Source organism: Heteronotia binoei, chromosome 1, assembly GCF_032191835.1.
Source record: "Heteronotia binoei isolate CCM8104 ecotype False Entrance Well chromosome 1, APGP_CSIRO_Hbin_v1, whole genome shotgun sequence".
NCBI lineage: Eukaryota > Metazoa > Chordata > Lepidosauria > Squamata > Gekkonidae > Heteronotia > Heteronotia binoei.
In genome coordinates this window covers 77,137,084-77,152,661 of record NC_083223.1, presented here as the reverse complement: position 1 = coordinate 77,152,661, position 15,578 = coordinate 77,137,084, and the positions used below count along the sequence as shown (strand labels likewise).

At 41.5% G+C, this 15,578-nt stretch overlaps 1 protein-coding gene across 1 annotated transcript in view; it reads right to left on the bottom strand.

The window, feature by feature from the left end:
- The window catches only part of SH3BGRL2 (SH3 domain binding glutamate rich protein like 2), a 42,362-nt gene extending 29,390 nt beyond the window's left edge, over window positions 1-12,972 (bottom strand). Inside the window, exon 1 of the mRNA XM_060236405.1 lies at window positions 12,701-12,972. Coding sequence (XP_060092388.1) covers window positions 12,701-12,745 — 45 coding nt within the window. The 5' untranslated portion in view covers window positions 12,746-12,972. The remainder of the gene's footprint in view (window positions 1-12,700) is intronic.
- Between the last annotated feature and the right edge of the window lie 2,606 nt (window positions 12,973-15,578).

Here is a 15,578-nt window from a genome sequence, read left to right as displayed (position 1 = left end):
GGAACTGGTTCAGGACCATCCAAAGGAATGATTGAGTAAATTCTCAGGATAAGATTGACAAGAAACCAACAGAACTTGGGAGTGAGGAGAGAATGGTGAATGAAGGCCATATGTGACAACTAAGCAGCTGAAGGTGAGGGTTGCTGGAGAGGAAAACAGATTATAGGTGTCTATATGCCAAAACTAGAACTCTCCAAGCCAAGATGGGGGACCTTGAGTGCTTAGTGTTCAATGACGATTTAGATACAGTAGGTATCCCAGAAACATGGTGAAATGGGGAAAATCTATGGAATACAGTCATTCCTGGGTATAAGCTCTACAGGCAGGACAAGAAGGGACAGGTTAGTGGTGGTGCTGCATTATACATCAAAGAGGACATAGAATCAAATAAGTTAGAAAACATTAGGAGTATTACCTCCCCGACAGAAGTTATATGGGTAGACATACTGGACCCTAAAAGTTACTTAAAAGCGGGGGTGTACTATCACCCAGCTGATCAAACCCTTGAGGCTGATGTTGAGATAGAGAAGGAAATAAGGGAAGTGGCTAAAGGACATAATGTTATGATACTGGGAGACTTCAACTACCCTCATATTGACTAAGTAAACATGTGCTTGAGTCATGCTGTAGAAATGAGATTTCTAGACATCATAAATGACTGTGCACTGTGCACAGTTTGTCACAAAGCCAACCAGAGGAGTAGTGATCTTGGACTTGGTTCTGAGCAGCTCTCAAGACTTGGTGAAAGATGTAAAGGTTGTTGCATCAATCAGGAACAGTGAACACGATACTATTAAGTTCAGCATTCATGTCACTGGAAAGTTATTCCCATAGTCAAAAACTGTAACATTTGATTTCAAAAGAGAAATCTTTACAAAATGAGGGAAACAGTTAAAAAGAAGGTGAAAGGGAAACACAAAGAAGTCAGATCCCTGGAGGATGTTTGAGAGATATTTAAAACTAATTGAAGCCCAAACAGAATGCATTCCACAGGTTAGGAAAGGCACTGCCAAGTCTAAAAGAATGCCTGTGTGGTTAACAACCCAAGTCAAGGAAACTATCAAAAGTAAAGGAAGCTTTCAAAAAGTAGATCTGCCCAAATGAATTGAACAAAAGGGATCACAGGCTCTGCAAAAGAAATGTAAGTCAATTATTAGGCAAGCAAAAGAGATTTGGAGGAACAGGTTGCTAAAAATATCAAGACAAACAATAAACATTTATTGAAATATATCCAGAGCAGGAAACACGCTAGAGTAGCATTAAGCCTGTGGATGACCAAGAAATAAAGGGATTGCTAAAGGAAGATGGGAAGACGGTAGTGAAGCTCAATGAATGTTTTGCTTCTGTGTTCACTGTGGAAAGTGTAGGCATGTGCCCATGCCACACCCACTGTTTTCAGGAAGGAAGTCTGAAGTATTGAGTTAAATTGAGGTGATGAGAGATGAAGTTCTAGACCTACTGCAGAAATTAACAACCAATAAGCCTCCAGGTCCTGTTGGCAAACACCCAGGTGTTCTCAGAAACTCAAATGTGAAATAGGTTACATATACAGGTTAGTAGATCAACTATCACTAAATTCAGCCACTGTACCAGAAGACCGGAGAGTAGCAAATGTTACACCAGAGGGAAACAAGGAAATTCCAGGCCAATCAGCCTAATATCTGTCCCAGGCAAATTAGAAGAAACTAATCAAAAATAGAATTATTAGGCACATGGGGGAACAAAGCCTGCTAAGGGAAAATCAACATGGCTTCTGCAAAGGAAAATCTTGCCTCACCAACCTTTAGCAGTTATTTTAGAAAGTGAACAAGCATGTAGATGACAGTGACCTGGTAGACGCTATATATTTGGACTTTCAAAAGGCTTTTGACAAGGACCTCACCAAAGACTCCTAAGTAAACTTAGCAGTCATGGGATAAAACTATGGGTTCTCTTATCAGTTAAAAACTGTTTAAATGACAGGAAGCAAAGAGCAGGAATAAACTAACAGTTCTCACAATGGAGGGAAGCAAGCAGTGGAGTCCCACAAGGATCAGTTTTGGGGATGGTACTATTTAATTTATTCATAAATGATCCAGAACTAGGAGTGAGTAGTGTAGTGGCCAAGTCTGCAGATGATACAAAATTCTTCAGGATGGTGAAAACCAAGGCTAACTGTGAAGAGCTCCAAGAGGATCTTCACAGATTGGGTGAGTGGATTGCAATGTGGCAAATGAAGTTCAATTGTGATGCAGACTGAGACAAAAAAATGCTAATGGAGTCTGAACTTGTTGAGACTGAGGCCATGATCACACACACTTAATAATGTGCTTCCAATCCACTTTCAAATAGGATTTTGGCAGTTCACACAGTAAACTGCAGCTGGAAAGTGCATTGAAAGTGGATTAGAAGTGCATTATTTAGTGTGTGTGATCGCAGCCACAGAGGGAAAAAGATCTTGGGATGTACTGGATAGCTCAAAGAAAGTGTAAACTCAGTGTGCTGCAGCATTGAAAAAGGCAAACTATAGAGAGGGTTGGCAAACAGAATGTTTTCTCTTTCTCCCAAACTATTAGAACTCAAGGGCATTAAAAAAAACCCTAGGGGCAGTAGATTCAAGACAAACAAAAGGAAACATTTCTTTGCACTGAGAGTGATTAAAATGTAGAATTCACTGTCAGAGGATATAGTGATGGCCACAGACACAGAAAGCTTTAAAAGGAGATTAGACATATTCATGGAGGATCTGTCTATCAATGGCTATGAGTCATAGTGACTGAGGGGAACCTCTACATTGGCCCTCCAGAGTAACTGATTAGCCACTGTGTTGCAGTATGTGGAGCTAGATGGACCACTGGTCTGATCTAGCAGGGCTCTTCTTATGTTCTTATATAAGAAGAACAGCTTGGGTTGTTTGCAATAAAGAAAGGCAGAGATTCTGAGAAGAAAGGAGGTGGGTTGAGGTCTGGGGGAAAGCTCACATTCTGGGATAAAGGAGTTGTTCACACATCAGGTCAAATGTGGTGATGTACACACCCATCTTTCACTACATGCCAACATGGCAAGGAACAGAGCCTGTCTTTCTGGTATGAGTACACAAACAATATAAGGAATGCATATTTTTTTTTAAAAAATTGCACTGCATACTTTTAATCTATAATGCATGAATTGCCTGAAGAGAGAAAGAGACAGAGACAGCATATGATCCCAAAGGTGAAGTAGCTGAATAAGCAAAAATAGATTTGGCAGTGACCTGAGAACCACAAAATAAGAACCAGGGAATCCTTAGATACCATCTTACACATCTAGGTTGGGAAATTCAGATCTGGGGGTTGCAGCTGAGGGGAGGGTTTGGGGAGGAAAGAGATCTCAACAGGGCAAAATGCCATTCAAAGCAATCATTTTCTCCAAGACAACTGATCTCTTTCATCTGAAGACCAGTTGTAATTCCAAGAAATCTCGACGCCCCACCAAGAGGTTGGCAACCCTAGTTACATACGAAGATGAGGGAGGCAGAGATCTTAGGGAATCAAAGTATAAATATGCAAAAGAGATTAGTGAGAAATACATAATGTGAAGCCTTGCATTGGTATAGAACTGAGGGCGTTTTCGCACTGACCTTAATCGGCAGCGACGCCCCTCTTCACCGCGCAGGATCTGCGCAGATTTCGCACCAATTGCCGCGGAGCACCCGGAAGAGCCGCAAAGTCCCGCGGCTTTTGCGGCGCAAATGGAAACTGGTTTTTGGCGGTTTCCATTTGCGCTGCAAAAGCCGCGGGACTTTGCGGCTCTTCCGGGTGCTCCGCGGCAATTGGTGCGAAATCCGCACGGATCCTGTGCGGTGAAGAGGGGCGTCGCTGCCGATTAAGGTCAGTGCGAAAACGCCCTGAGTCTAAATGCTGTTGGCAAGAAACAAATAGACAAGCAGAGGTTTGAAGAGGGGCCTGCTATGGGATAAGGTTGCCAACTTCCAAGTAGCACCTGGAGATCCCCTGCTATTACAATTAATCTCTAGACTACAGTGATCAGCTCCCTGGAGAAAATGACTGCTTTGGAGGGTGGACTCTATGGCATTGTATCCTGCTGATGTCCTTCCCTTGCCTTCCCCAGGCTCCACCTCCCAAAATCCCCTGGTATTTATCAGCCCAAAGCTGGCAACTCTAAAGGAAACCAAGGAAGTAGAAAGGTCAAAAACCAAATATCATACTCTGACCTCAATCAGCAAATGTTGCTGTTTGACTAGATTCCTGCAACTAATCCACAAACGTACTGAAATATTGTTGTTTTTTGTTATAGTGTCTTTAATGAGAGCAAAACTCAGAGGGAAAGGAGACTTTTTCTAGACCAGATATGAAAGCTACGTAGGAGGGCAAAGGTTTCCTCTCATTAAAAACAATCAAGACATGATTGTTTATGGAGCAGCTCACCTTAGTTAATCAGTTGCTACAGACTTGTTAGTTCCATTGAACAAATAAAAGAAAGCCATTAATTGCGATCTTTCACAAGCACAATTCATGTTCCCCTTTTAGCTGGGACAACTGGCTTATCCACTAGTAGAAAACACAGTACTAGTATTTCTGCATGCCAAAGCAAAAACCATTCAGCAGCTTAGACCCAAAGCACAATCAGCAGATAGCTAACAAGAGTGGGCTGAAGCCCAATGGCAACATGAAGCAGTTTAGATATGCAAAGCACATTAAGAGCCTGACAGGTATTTGGCAAGCTGAAACAGAAGATTTCAAACTGCATATTTTCTCCATGCTTTCAAGAAGTGATGCTAGAACTTCAGCACTAGTTTTGCTAAAACCAGGGATGAAATATTGTGTCTTTATCAAACAAATCTAAACTTCTAATGATTACCTAAAGACAAGGGATGGATGCCTTTTCCCAAGAATGCTGTTAGCAACCAAAAGCCAGGGAAAGCCATTCAGATTATTTGCCATTGTTATATTTAACCTTATATTGTTATATTTAGTCTTTTCTTGTACAAAGACAATCAAATTTATATAACCCATTTTAACACTGAAAAGCAGCAGTACAAGAGCTGATACCACCTGGAACTTTGATATAAAGAGCTTTGTGTGGCAGAGGGTGTTGTAGTTACAAAAGGTCTCCTCCCACCACCTCCTCTCTGTCAAATATACTGTATGCTTGGTGCCATGATTTCGGACAGCCTGCATACTGTGTTGAAAAGATGGAAGAGCATACCGAGATTTAGTGCCTCCTTTCCCTGTCTCCCAAATGCTTCTGCTGAGTGTTTAACAAGGTAGATGTGAGGAGTTCAAACTCACATCTACTTTCAGAGAGCAATTCATGGGCAAAAACTTTTCCCCCATTCATTCCAGAGGGGCAGCTATTCTAACCCACTGTAGCCAATATAACAAGGAGTTTTGTTGCATCCTTGAAGACTAAAGGGCATACTCTGGCTTAAGTTTCTATGAAACAGTGCCTACTTTAAAGTATGGCTTATGAAAACTTAAGTCACAAAAGGTAACTAACTTATTAGATGCCATAAGGTTTTGATATTTGCCCATACATTGTTTCACAAGTAAAAGTTTACAGGTCAGATGTCCAACATTTCACTTAATTACTCAAAGCCTATCTTTCTTGGCATCTGTCATTCCACTGGGTTTTTTTTAGCGACAAAAGCAATGACTGCAAACTAGCTCTTATAATTTACTAAAAGTTTATTGTCAATAGTACGATCTTAATGAAAAATTGTTACTCCTGTTAGTTTTCCAGTCTCTTAAATGACACAAACAAATCTACACCTACAAAAAAGTGCAAGCAGGGATTAGTTGCAACCAAACATTTTTTTAAAAACTTGTATCTTACTTTTTTCCACATACACACTACAACTACAATGCATGGGCTATTCCCTTTGGCTCTTCTCCTTTTGGCTCGCACTTCTGGTAACATGCAGGCTACCCACCTGAAACAGAGGAGAAACCCAGATCTCATATAGCTGACACAAATATGTTCCCAACCTTTCTTTTGGGTGGGGGGTGGGGGGAGGAGATCAAGACCATTATAAGCATCTTCTTTTTGTCCCCTCAAGCCATATACCCCAATGCTAAAAAAAGTCCTTCAAGAGCTGCAGATCAGTACAAGCTTTAAATACAACAGGTCCCAAATTCTAACCCTGACTATGGTTTACCAAGTTCAAGAACAATATGCATTTATCTTGGAATACAGTAGTCAGTACAGTTAGCACATGGGCCAATATTTATTTTATTTATTTACATTATTCATAGTCTACCTTTCTCACTGAGACATAAGGTGGATTACACAGTGTAAATCAATACAATCTACAGGGTGGGACATCCAATAAGCCATGTTATAGGATCAGAACTGCAGAAGTCTGAAACCAAGCAGAAAAGTGACACATAGCTGAACTGGAGTACAACATTATATGTTAAACAAAGCAAAAATGACATACAACAATGGATATTACATACTATGCACAGTAGCATAGTCCATTGTACCTTTCCTTTAATTGAACCATTCCATTATAGTAGATCCCAATTACTTGTGTGAAAATGCCCTCCTGAATTATTCAGTTTTGTACAATCTGCAGGATGCCAGCAGTGTTGGGAGCCTTCCTAACCTCATCATAAATGGGGCGGGGGGGGGGGATTGTAAGTATTGACTTTGTTCATTTGCAGGGTAACTGTGGAAGGAGCAGATGAGTGAAGCTTTCATAGTGGAGTATGGGGGAGAGGTTGTCCTGCTATGAAGGGCTTTGTGTATGATAGTCAATACCTTGAATTGAACTGGGTAACTGATGGGAAGCCATTGAAGTGACTACAGAATGGGAGTAATATGCATGTTCCTCCTGACCATGTTAATAACTGAGCAGTGACATTCTGCACCAACTGGATTCTCTGAATTGACCTTGAAGGAAGACCTACATAGTGTATATTACAGAAGTCTACTCTCATTCTAACCTCACACTGGTCAAACTCATCCATACCTTATGCTGGTTGGAGTCATTTACACCCCAGGATGCCTTTCATTTTGTCTTCATCCCACTTATTCCACAATTTTAAGCTGTCCTTGTCTGTAACTGGGAGTGGCAGAGTGAGCTCAAATTGCAAGGAGCACGTTATCAGCGCTCTGAAGTGAGCTAATGGAGAACTTTTTCAGTGGAGAACCTTTTCAATATGCATCCCTTATCACAGCAGCAGCCAAGATGCAACAAGAAGGATGATGATTCTTCATCTGCCAACCACCAAGGAAGCAGAGAAGGAGCAGAAACAATCACACCTTTTACTTAACAGCATTTGTTGAAGAGAGGACTCAGGGTCGCCATCGTCTGTTCTTGCAGAGACTCTGCCCCTTTGAAAGCAGAGTGACTGACAAAAGAACAATAGGTGCTGCTTTCTCATCACATTTCCACATTAGGCAAACCTGTCCTGGTGACATTACTGTTTATCATATAATTCAGAAAGGCATGGGAGCCCTGTGACAACTGAACAAAATAATAGTTGATTTCCACCTTGTCGTTGCTAGTCTTCATTTGTGCTGGGAATAGCACATGTCCTTTCTTCTCTTTTTGTTAACTGGCTGTTTATAGGGAAGCAAAATGAAGATGGGTGGGTTTTTTTCATAATGGGTATCAGTTGTAGCAGCTTGGTGTAGTGGCTAGGGGCTTATTAAGGTATAGCAACTGAATAAAAATAAGGAAAAGTGTTGTCACATAGTATTGCTTGATCTAAATAGTATAATTCTCCAGTTTTTGACTGTAGTGCTCTGAATGCCTACATTTGGATTTCACTGAGGCAACAATACTCTCCTATCTGCTATAGGGATGCACTACAATGATACATTCAGTCAATTGTTCTGTTGCTTGCACTTTGGCTCTGATCCTTCAAGAATGAATGATTCATGTGTTTGGTCAGAAGTGGCAGCAGGTGGAGTTAAATACATTAACAAAAATGGCCCTACACTGTCGTTAACAGGGCAAAAGAGGAAATTATTTACATTCTGCTTCCTTCCTGTACAGTTTGTTGTGGATCCTGCCACAATCTGCTAGTAAGGCTGTTAACAGAGTGCAAACTTAGGTCATATTACAGAAGGGTGTGGGAGGAAACTCTCTTAGCTATGGACATTTGAGATCTCCACACACCCATAGCTTTTCTTCAGTGATTCACCATGATGACAGTGAACATGTAGGTTTCATACTTTATGGCTTACCTGTGTGTTATACTTGTCCTTCTGGCTCTTCTTGCAATGCTGGAGACAAGGTTTGTGGTAGGTTTTCTTCTGCCTTTAATTTATTTTATATATATTATTTTGGTAATATATATATAATTATATACATTAGCTTTATGTATTGTTTCTGTATAATAAACAAATAATATAGTGTTTAAATACCACTAATTTCAATCAGATGCAAGAGCAGCTTGTTCAAAAAACTGTACAAAGCATTGTGCTCTGTTCTGTCTATCAGATTAACCAAATCTTGCCAGATACAGGTTGGGAAACTCCTGGTGATGTAGTCTAGGGAGAACTCCACAAAGGGTACAATATCACAAAATCCACCATCCAAACTATACGTTTTCTCCAGGAGAACTGTTCTCTGTAGTTTGGAGATGAGCTGTAATTCTGGGGGTTCCTCAGGCATCCCTAGTCCAAAACCCAGTGTGAAAAGAGAAGAAAGTCTTTAGTCTCTGGGGTCTATTTCAGAGTCTGCAGACAGGTTGCATCACCACTTTTCTTCAAACACAGTAAAAGTCCCACTAAAACACAGGTTTGAAGGCCCATGTCAGAACATGGCCACTCTTTCACCAATTACCTTTCTCTATCACCACAAGCTTTCTCCTCAGGAACTTCTTTAGAAATTCTCTACACCCTAAGGAGGAAAAATCCTCAGCTTCTTCTCACTCTACTTCTCCCTCTTAAGAGCTCCCACTTTTTCTTCCTGTATTCATACAGACACTCACATAGCCTCTCTGTCAAATCACTTCCTCTTGAGGGCGGCATTTGAGGTCAAGGCAGGTGAAAACATGTACCAAAGATTTTAATAATAAATATTTTTATGAGTCTTGCATGAGGACAAAGCCTGTCCCATAGTCATTCATTGTCTCTAAGGATATAAGAAGAAATCAGTTGGATCAGACTAGTGGTTCATCAACTCCAGCACAGTGTTTCATACAGTGGCTAACCAGTTGGGTCTGGAGGACCAGCAGACAAGAAACAGGTTTTCATCTAAAATTGCCTTTTAGCACTGGTGTTCAAAGGTTTCCTGCCCTGGAATAATAAGATTTCCTAAGGTCATCACGTCTAGTAGCCATCAATGGACATATCCTCCATGAATCCGTATAATCACTTAAAAACTATTGATGCTCATTGCCATAACCACATCTTCTGGAAGTGAATTCAACAATGTAATTACAGAGTTGAAAAAAATGCTGCATGCCAGAAGTGGATACACTGTAATTTCCTTATTATCCAGCATGGTTGTATAACATAATGCTAAGCTCCACACAACATTAACTTCCAGAGCCTGCAAACTCTACAAAAATGGTGGGAGCTTTCATCTAGTCTGTATGATGGATCACTGCAGTGCCTCCAGTTTCCATAAATAATTCTGTCTATAAAAGAGACTTCTCCACAGATGGTATTAATAATACCTAGAAGGCAAAATGCTCTAATCCTAGACACAGTTGAGCTGGTTTAGCAATTTGATACATAAATGACTCAGAATTTTTATTGACAAATACATTGGCCATTTTACTACTGACAAAAGTCAGTTAACTGGCCCAGAATTTTCAAAAATAGAATAATATAGAAGTCAAATATTAATTGTATTAGAACATACAAACTTTCAATACTTAGGCTAATTGAGCCAAAAAAACTGCAATTGTGAAATAATGCGATTAAATTTTAAGATGATCACTGAATTTTATTATAACTTTTCATAATGTTATATAGGACACCTAAAAATGAGAACAATTCACTGAACAATTCTTCTCTTTGGTCTTTAACCTGAAACACTAGGGTCCCCCTGCTGTTACTGTTTTTAAATGAAATAAAGAAATGTGATCGCAGCTATTTAAAATGAAAAGCCAATTTGGAAATGCCAGCAGTTATAGGAGGTAGCCAAAAGGAAAATTTCCTTTGTTGTTAAGATTGTCCCCAGCTGCTATGGAACTGGGGGACAAGCAACTCTTGCTAATAAACGCCACCATAATGAAATAAAAAGGTGAGCTGTCACCTGTACAGCATCACTGCTGGTCTTATGGAATGTCTGATAATACCTGACAGTGTCAAGTAATAGGAAGTAAACTGAGCAAGTCAGTTGTCAACATCTGACCAGTCAATTGATCTATGTGCCAGTGCAAATCTGCTTCCTTAACATGATATGAATATGGAAACATGTGTTACCCACACAAACAGGGATGCATACCTGGTACCAAAGAGGATGGCTGACTCACAAATTTCAATTAAAAATCCAAGCAAATATGTGCAGGATCAGAACTGTAACTATCCATCCTTCTCTTGTTGTTTACCCAATATACCTGTCATACAGGCTCCTTTTAAAAGATCCTTGTGTGTAAATATGTGACAAAGAGGAAATATTTTGGCATTGCATTACTACAATGTAAACTGACTGCCAAAAACTGACTCATAGTTATAATGCGAAGCGAACCTTCTATTATAAGTGTTCGGTGACTGAGTATTGTGCAAGTTCTAAAAAGATTCTCTATTTACTCAGAGAGTTCCTGAAATGGATAATTAGTTGTTATTGACTGCTAGCATACAGTGACTGAACACTGCATATACATGCTTAATTATCAGTTTTGATGTGGGTTTGACTTTCATTTTGTGAATGAATGGAAATATTGCATAGCTAAAGGCACTCCATGTACACAGTGCAAATACTCCAAAAGGAGTGAAGAGTCATGGCCCTGCATCCAAAGGTGATCTTATATAAGCACAAGGGGCTTTAGACTTCCACAGATTTTGCACTGAATTATATCCCTATCACACATTGTTTCCAAGGGTCTGGTGATCCTCTCAGTCAGTTTTCTAGGGTGATGTTAGGGAGATGGAGGAAGATGACTGGAGAAACTGTGGAAAATCAGTTCTGAAAATGAAACTGCTCTCACAGTTATTTGGATTCAATTCCATAGGATTGCTTAAAAGAAAAAAAACTAAGTACAAAGCCCCACTACCTCTATAAGTAATAACCATTAAGCACAGTCCTCCATTACCTCTTATTAAGAGTATATTTGCGTATAAAGTGTCTACACAGAAAAATGAATTGCCATTTGTAGAAATCTCAGATTGCAGACAAATTTAATTTTACCAAGAGAATGCTATAGGGATTTTTAAATTATTATTGTTTGTTTAAATGTGGTTATAAGATGTTTTTCAATGCTATGTGTCTCAATTCAGGAAACAACAACAAAAGCATAACAGATTACAATTTAATATCAATAAAACCCAAATTCAGAGAAGATACAATCAAAATGACATGTGAGTCAGAAAAACTAGAAGACAATTTTAAATACAGGTCGACTTTGTAAAGAAAAAGTACATAGGAGACAGGATCCCATATCTCCTGAAGTTCAAAACAGGATCTTTCCCCCACAATTTACAGCAATTTCATACTTCTATAGAGCAGCCTACAGATTAATAAACAGTAGGACCATTAAAGTTCTGAATACCCAGTCCTGAAGATAAGGGAATTGCAGAGAAGATAGTGCTTAAAGTATCCTGAACTAAGACCACAAAGAACTTTAAAGAACCAATACCTCCAATTTAGGCTGGAAGCATACAGGCAATCAATGCCATTTTTTTTTTTTTGCAGCTGACTTATTATAATGTTTATTACTTAACTGAAGCATATAATATATATTTTGACGTTTCCCGATTCTGAATACGTTTATTCAGAAGTACGTTTCATCTGAATGAGATTTATACCCATACGATGGCAGCCTAAATCTGCAGATGAGCATTCTCAGTAGTTTTCCAGGCATTTGGAATCAACGTTTGACGGATGTTATGATAAAACAAACTGAGCGCCGCGAATGATTGCAAGCTGTGTTTGTTGCGCTTTTTAGCCGTTCAGACGTCGTCGGAAAAATCACTAACGCTACCATTATCCTTGCGGACCTTACCTTTAAAAAAGCTGCAAACCCCACAACGAGATCTTTTCCCCTCTCCTTTCCGACATCGCAAGCTGAGGCTGTATATCAAGAGAGTATGGGCAAGGGGTCCGAGCGACTCATCGAAAACACTATTTACCCCGGACAGAAGCAGGCGTGCCAAAGGTACAGCCCGCTCGCCATGGTGTTCGCAGCAGCAACACCGTGATTAGTAACCCGCACTCCAGCCCAGCCGGCTGCGAGTGGAAACGATAAGAAGACACGAGAATGCCGACCAGTATGCAGCGCGGAGTGAAGACACAGGGAAAGCCTCTCAGCGAATCTCGTTTCTCAGCAGACGCACGCCGGCTCGGTTCTTCATTGTTTACCTTCCACTGACTGGCCAGACTTCTCCCCCCGCCCTCTATTTTATCCTCTGCTTCCCTTCCTATGGAATACTTGCAGTGCATGTCCAGCCGGAGATGGCTTCTGTGTGTCGCAGCGGAGACCTCCACTCACACTCTCGTAGGTAATGGTATCTGTCGGACCTGGTGTCTGCCCGTTGCCCCGCTTTCCCATTCTCCCTCAGTCTCGCCCGCCACCTTTATATTATTTTTTGCACTCACCGCCACGGAGCCCGAGGAAGATGCGATGAACACCCGAATGACCATCCTTCCTTCCTTCCTCTCCCTGCCTACATTCGCTCTGCAGGAGTTCCTTGAAGCGTCCCTTGGACCTCGCGCTCCTACAGCTTCGACGCAGAAGCGGGGGTTTCCTCGCGCAGCTTTCAAGCAAGAGGCTCCTCCGCGCGCCCTGGCTTCAGCTTCCACACCACAAGCCCTTTCGCCTAAGCCACACTGAACTGCAGCCAAGCTGCACACCGACGAGCAGGATCTGGCACCAACAAACTGCAGGATTCAGAAGATAAAAGCCAGGAAGGGAAGGGCGCGCAAGGATTCCTGGGAACTGTAGTGCTGCGGTGGCTATCATTGTGTGGAATTGCAAAACCCCAAATAAGAGACCGATAGGAGGACTCTTCGTCTGACCGGAGGGGGGGGATCGGAAACAGTTCTCAACCGTGTTAGTGTGTAGACCAGGGCCTTTTTTGTAGAAAAAGCCCAGCAGGAACTCACTTTCATATTAGGCAACACCCTCTGACATCACCATTGTTTAGCATAGAACATTTTTTGTAGAAAAAGATGCACAGAAGCTCATTTGCATATCAGGCCACACACCCCTGATGCCAAGCCAGCTGGAACTGCGTTCCTATGAGTTCCTGCTCAAAAAAAGCCCTGGCAGAGACACTTTGTTCCTGAGGAGTCAGGAGCAAATAGGGAGTACTGTATCTTTACTGGATTGGATAATGTTTCATTGGTTTAAGCGTATTCAAGTTTTAGTATCCTTCAAACCCTTTATTATCAGACAGTTCACCCATGTCAGTAGTAAAATAGATGGCTGTCTCCTGGAAGGTTTTTGGTAGATCCATTCTAACGCTTTTTAACCAGGGCAGCAAGACCGTGGTCTGAAGAACCATGAAGGCATTTAGCAGGACTGGACTAGTCAACATGCTAGAAGATCTGTGACTAGATCGAGACTGGATTGCTTTGTTATGTTTTAACTCACAGTAAGGGAGCCACAGGTAAATCAGGTTACCCTATGGAAATAGGTTTAATCCTTTCCCCATAGATCTACTATCAGTTAATCCCCCTTTGAATTTAACCAACAAACATTGAAGATCTGATACTGGATATTTTCATTTAGCCCTTATGTTCTTAAAGAAGCATATATACTTAGGACAATATATACGTAAGATTATTTAACACTGTGTTCAATAGCCTTAGGTATGAGAGCCAGTTTGGTGTAGTGGCTAAGTGTGCAGACTGTTATCTGGGAGAACCGGGTTTGATTCCCCACTTCTCCACTTGCACCTGCTGGAATGGCCTTGGGTTAGCCATAGCTCTGGCAGAGGTTGTCCTTGAAAGGGCAGCTGCTGTGAGAGCCCTCTCAGCCCCACCCACCTCACAGGGTGTCTGTTGTGGGAGAGGAAGGTAAAGGAGATTGTGAGCCGCTCTGAGACTCTTCGGAGTGGAAAGCGGGATATAAATCCAATAGCTTCTTCTTCTCCTTTTTCTTGTTGAAGAATGTAAGAGCTAAATGAAACACCAAGATCTATTATCAGATCTTCCATGTTTGCTGCAGAGTCTTTAGTCCATTTGTGTTTTGTAAGTTTAAAATACATTGGTGCTCTGTGGACCAAGACTACCTACTCCATCTATGTAACACACTTCCTGCAGAACACAAAAGGCTAGCCATTCTTCAAGAAACACAAATTAGTTCAATAAAAAGTCATTTTAACTTTTAGGTGTAATTTACATTCCACTGAAATAAACGGGGGATTCAATTTTTTATATTTTTGGACTAATGTAAGGCCAGGAAACACATCGTAACACATAAAAATGAAATAAACTAGTGTTTAAGACAGTGCCTTTTGAATTTATTTTATTTGCTTTTTAAGTCTATAAGAATAAAGTCAGTAAGATACAAACTGGATTTCAATGGTATTTTAATTCACAGTGTATCCAGCTTTGGATTTGCCCTTTTTAAGAGGAGGAGGATGGTGTACAGGACCATTCCTGGATTGTCTGACACCCTAGGCACGGCTAACTTCTCTCTGACTCCGCATTGATAATGTCAATGAGTCACATAGAGAGCACCCAATTCTGTGCCCCCAGAAGGCCAGCACCCTAGGCAATTGCCTAGCCTAGTAGGAGTCCAGTAGAATCTTTTTGCCATTGGAACCTAACTTTGTATCAGTCTGCATTCTTAACCACTGCCCACCAGCTATATGAAATTCTGCTCACTGTACCCCATTCCATTGTTCGAAGAAGTATGCATGCATACGAAAGCTTACATTCTGAATAAAATTTTGTTGGTCTTAAAGGTGCTACTGGAGTCCTAGTGTCTAGTTTGCCTAGTGCCAGGGCCAGTCCTGTGTATATCAGGGGTGGCCAACGGTAGCTCTCCAGATGTTTTTTTTGCCTACAACTCCCATCAGCCCCAGTCAGCATGGCCAATGACTGGGGCTGATGGGAGTTGTAGGCAAACTCCTGGTGTATGTGATACTGGCTACTCCTGGTGTATGTGATACTGGAACAAATATTGGAATTTGTCTGACACCCTAGGCACGGCTAACTTCTCTCTGACTCTGCATTGATAATGTCAATGAGTCACATAGAGAGCACCCAATTCTGTGCCCCCAGAAGGCCAGCACCCTAGGCAATTGCCTAGCCTAGTAGGACCCTTGCCAGTCCGGCTTTCGCCCAGGCCATGGGACGGAGACAGTGCTGGTCGCCTTAACGGATGACCTCCAGCGGCACCTGGATCGAGGCGGTGTGGCGGTGCTGATGCTGTTAGATTTGTCGGCTGCGTTCGACACAGTCGACCACCGGCTACTGACCCGCCGCCTCGCCGATGTCGGGGTTGGGGGGTTGGCCTTACAATGGC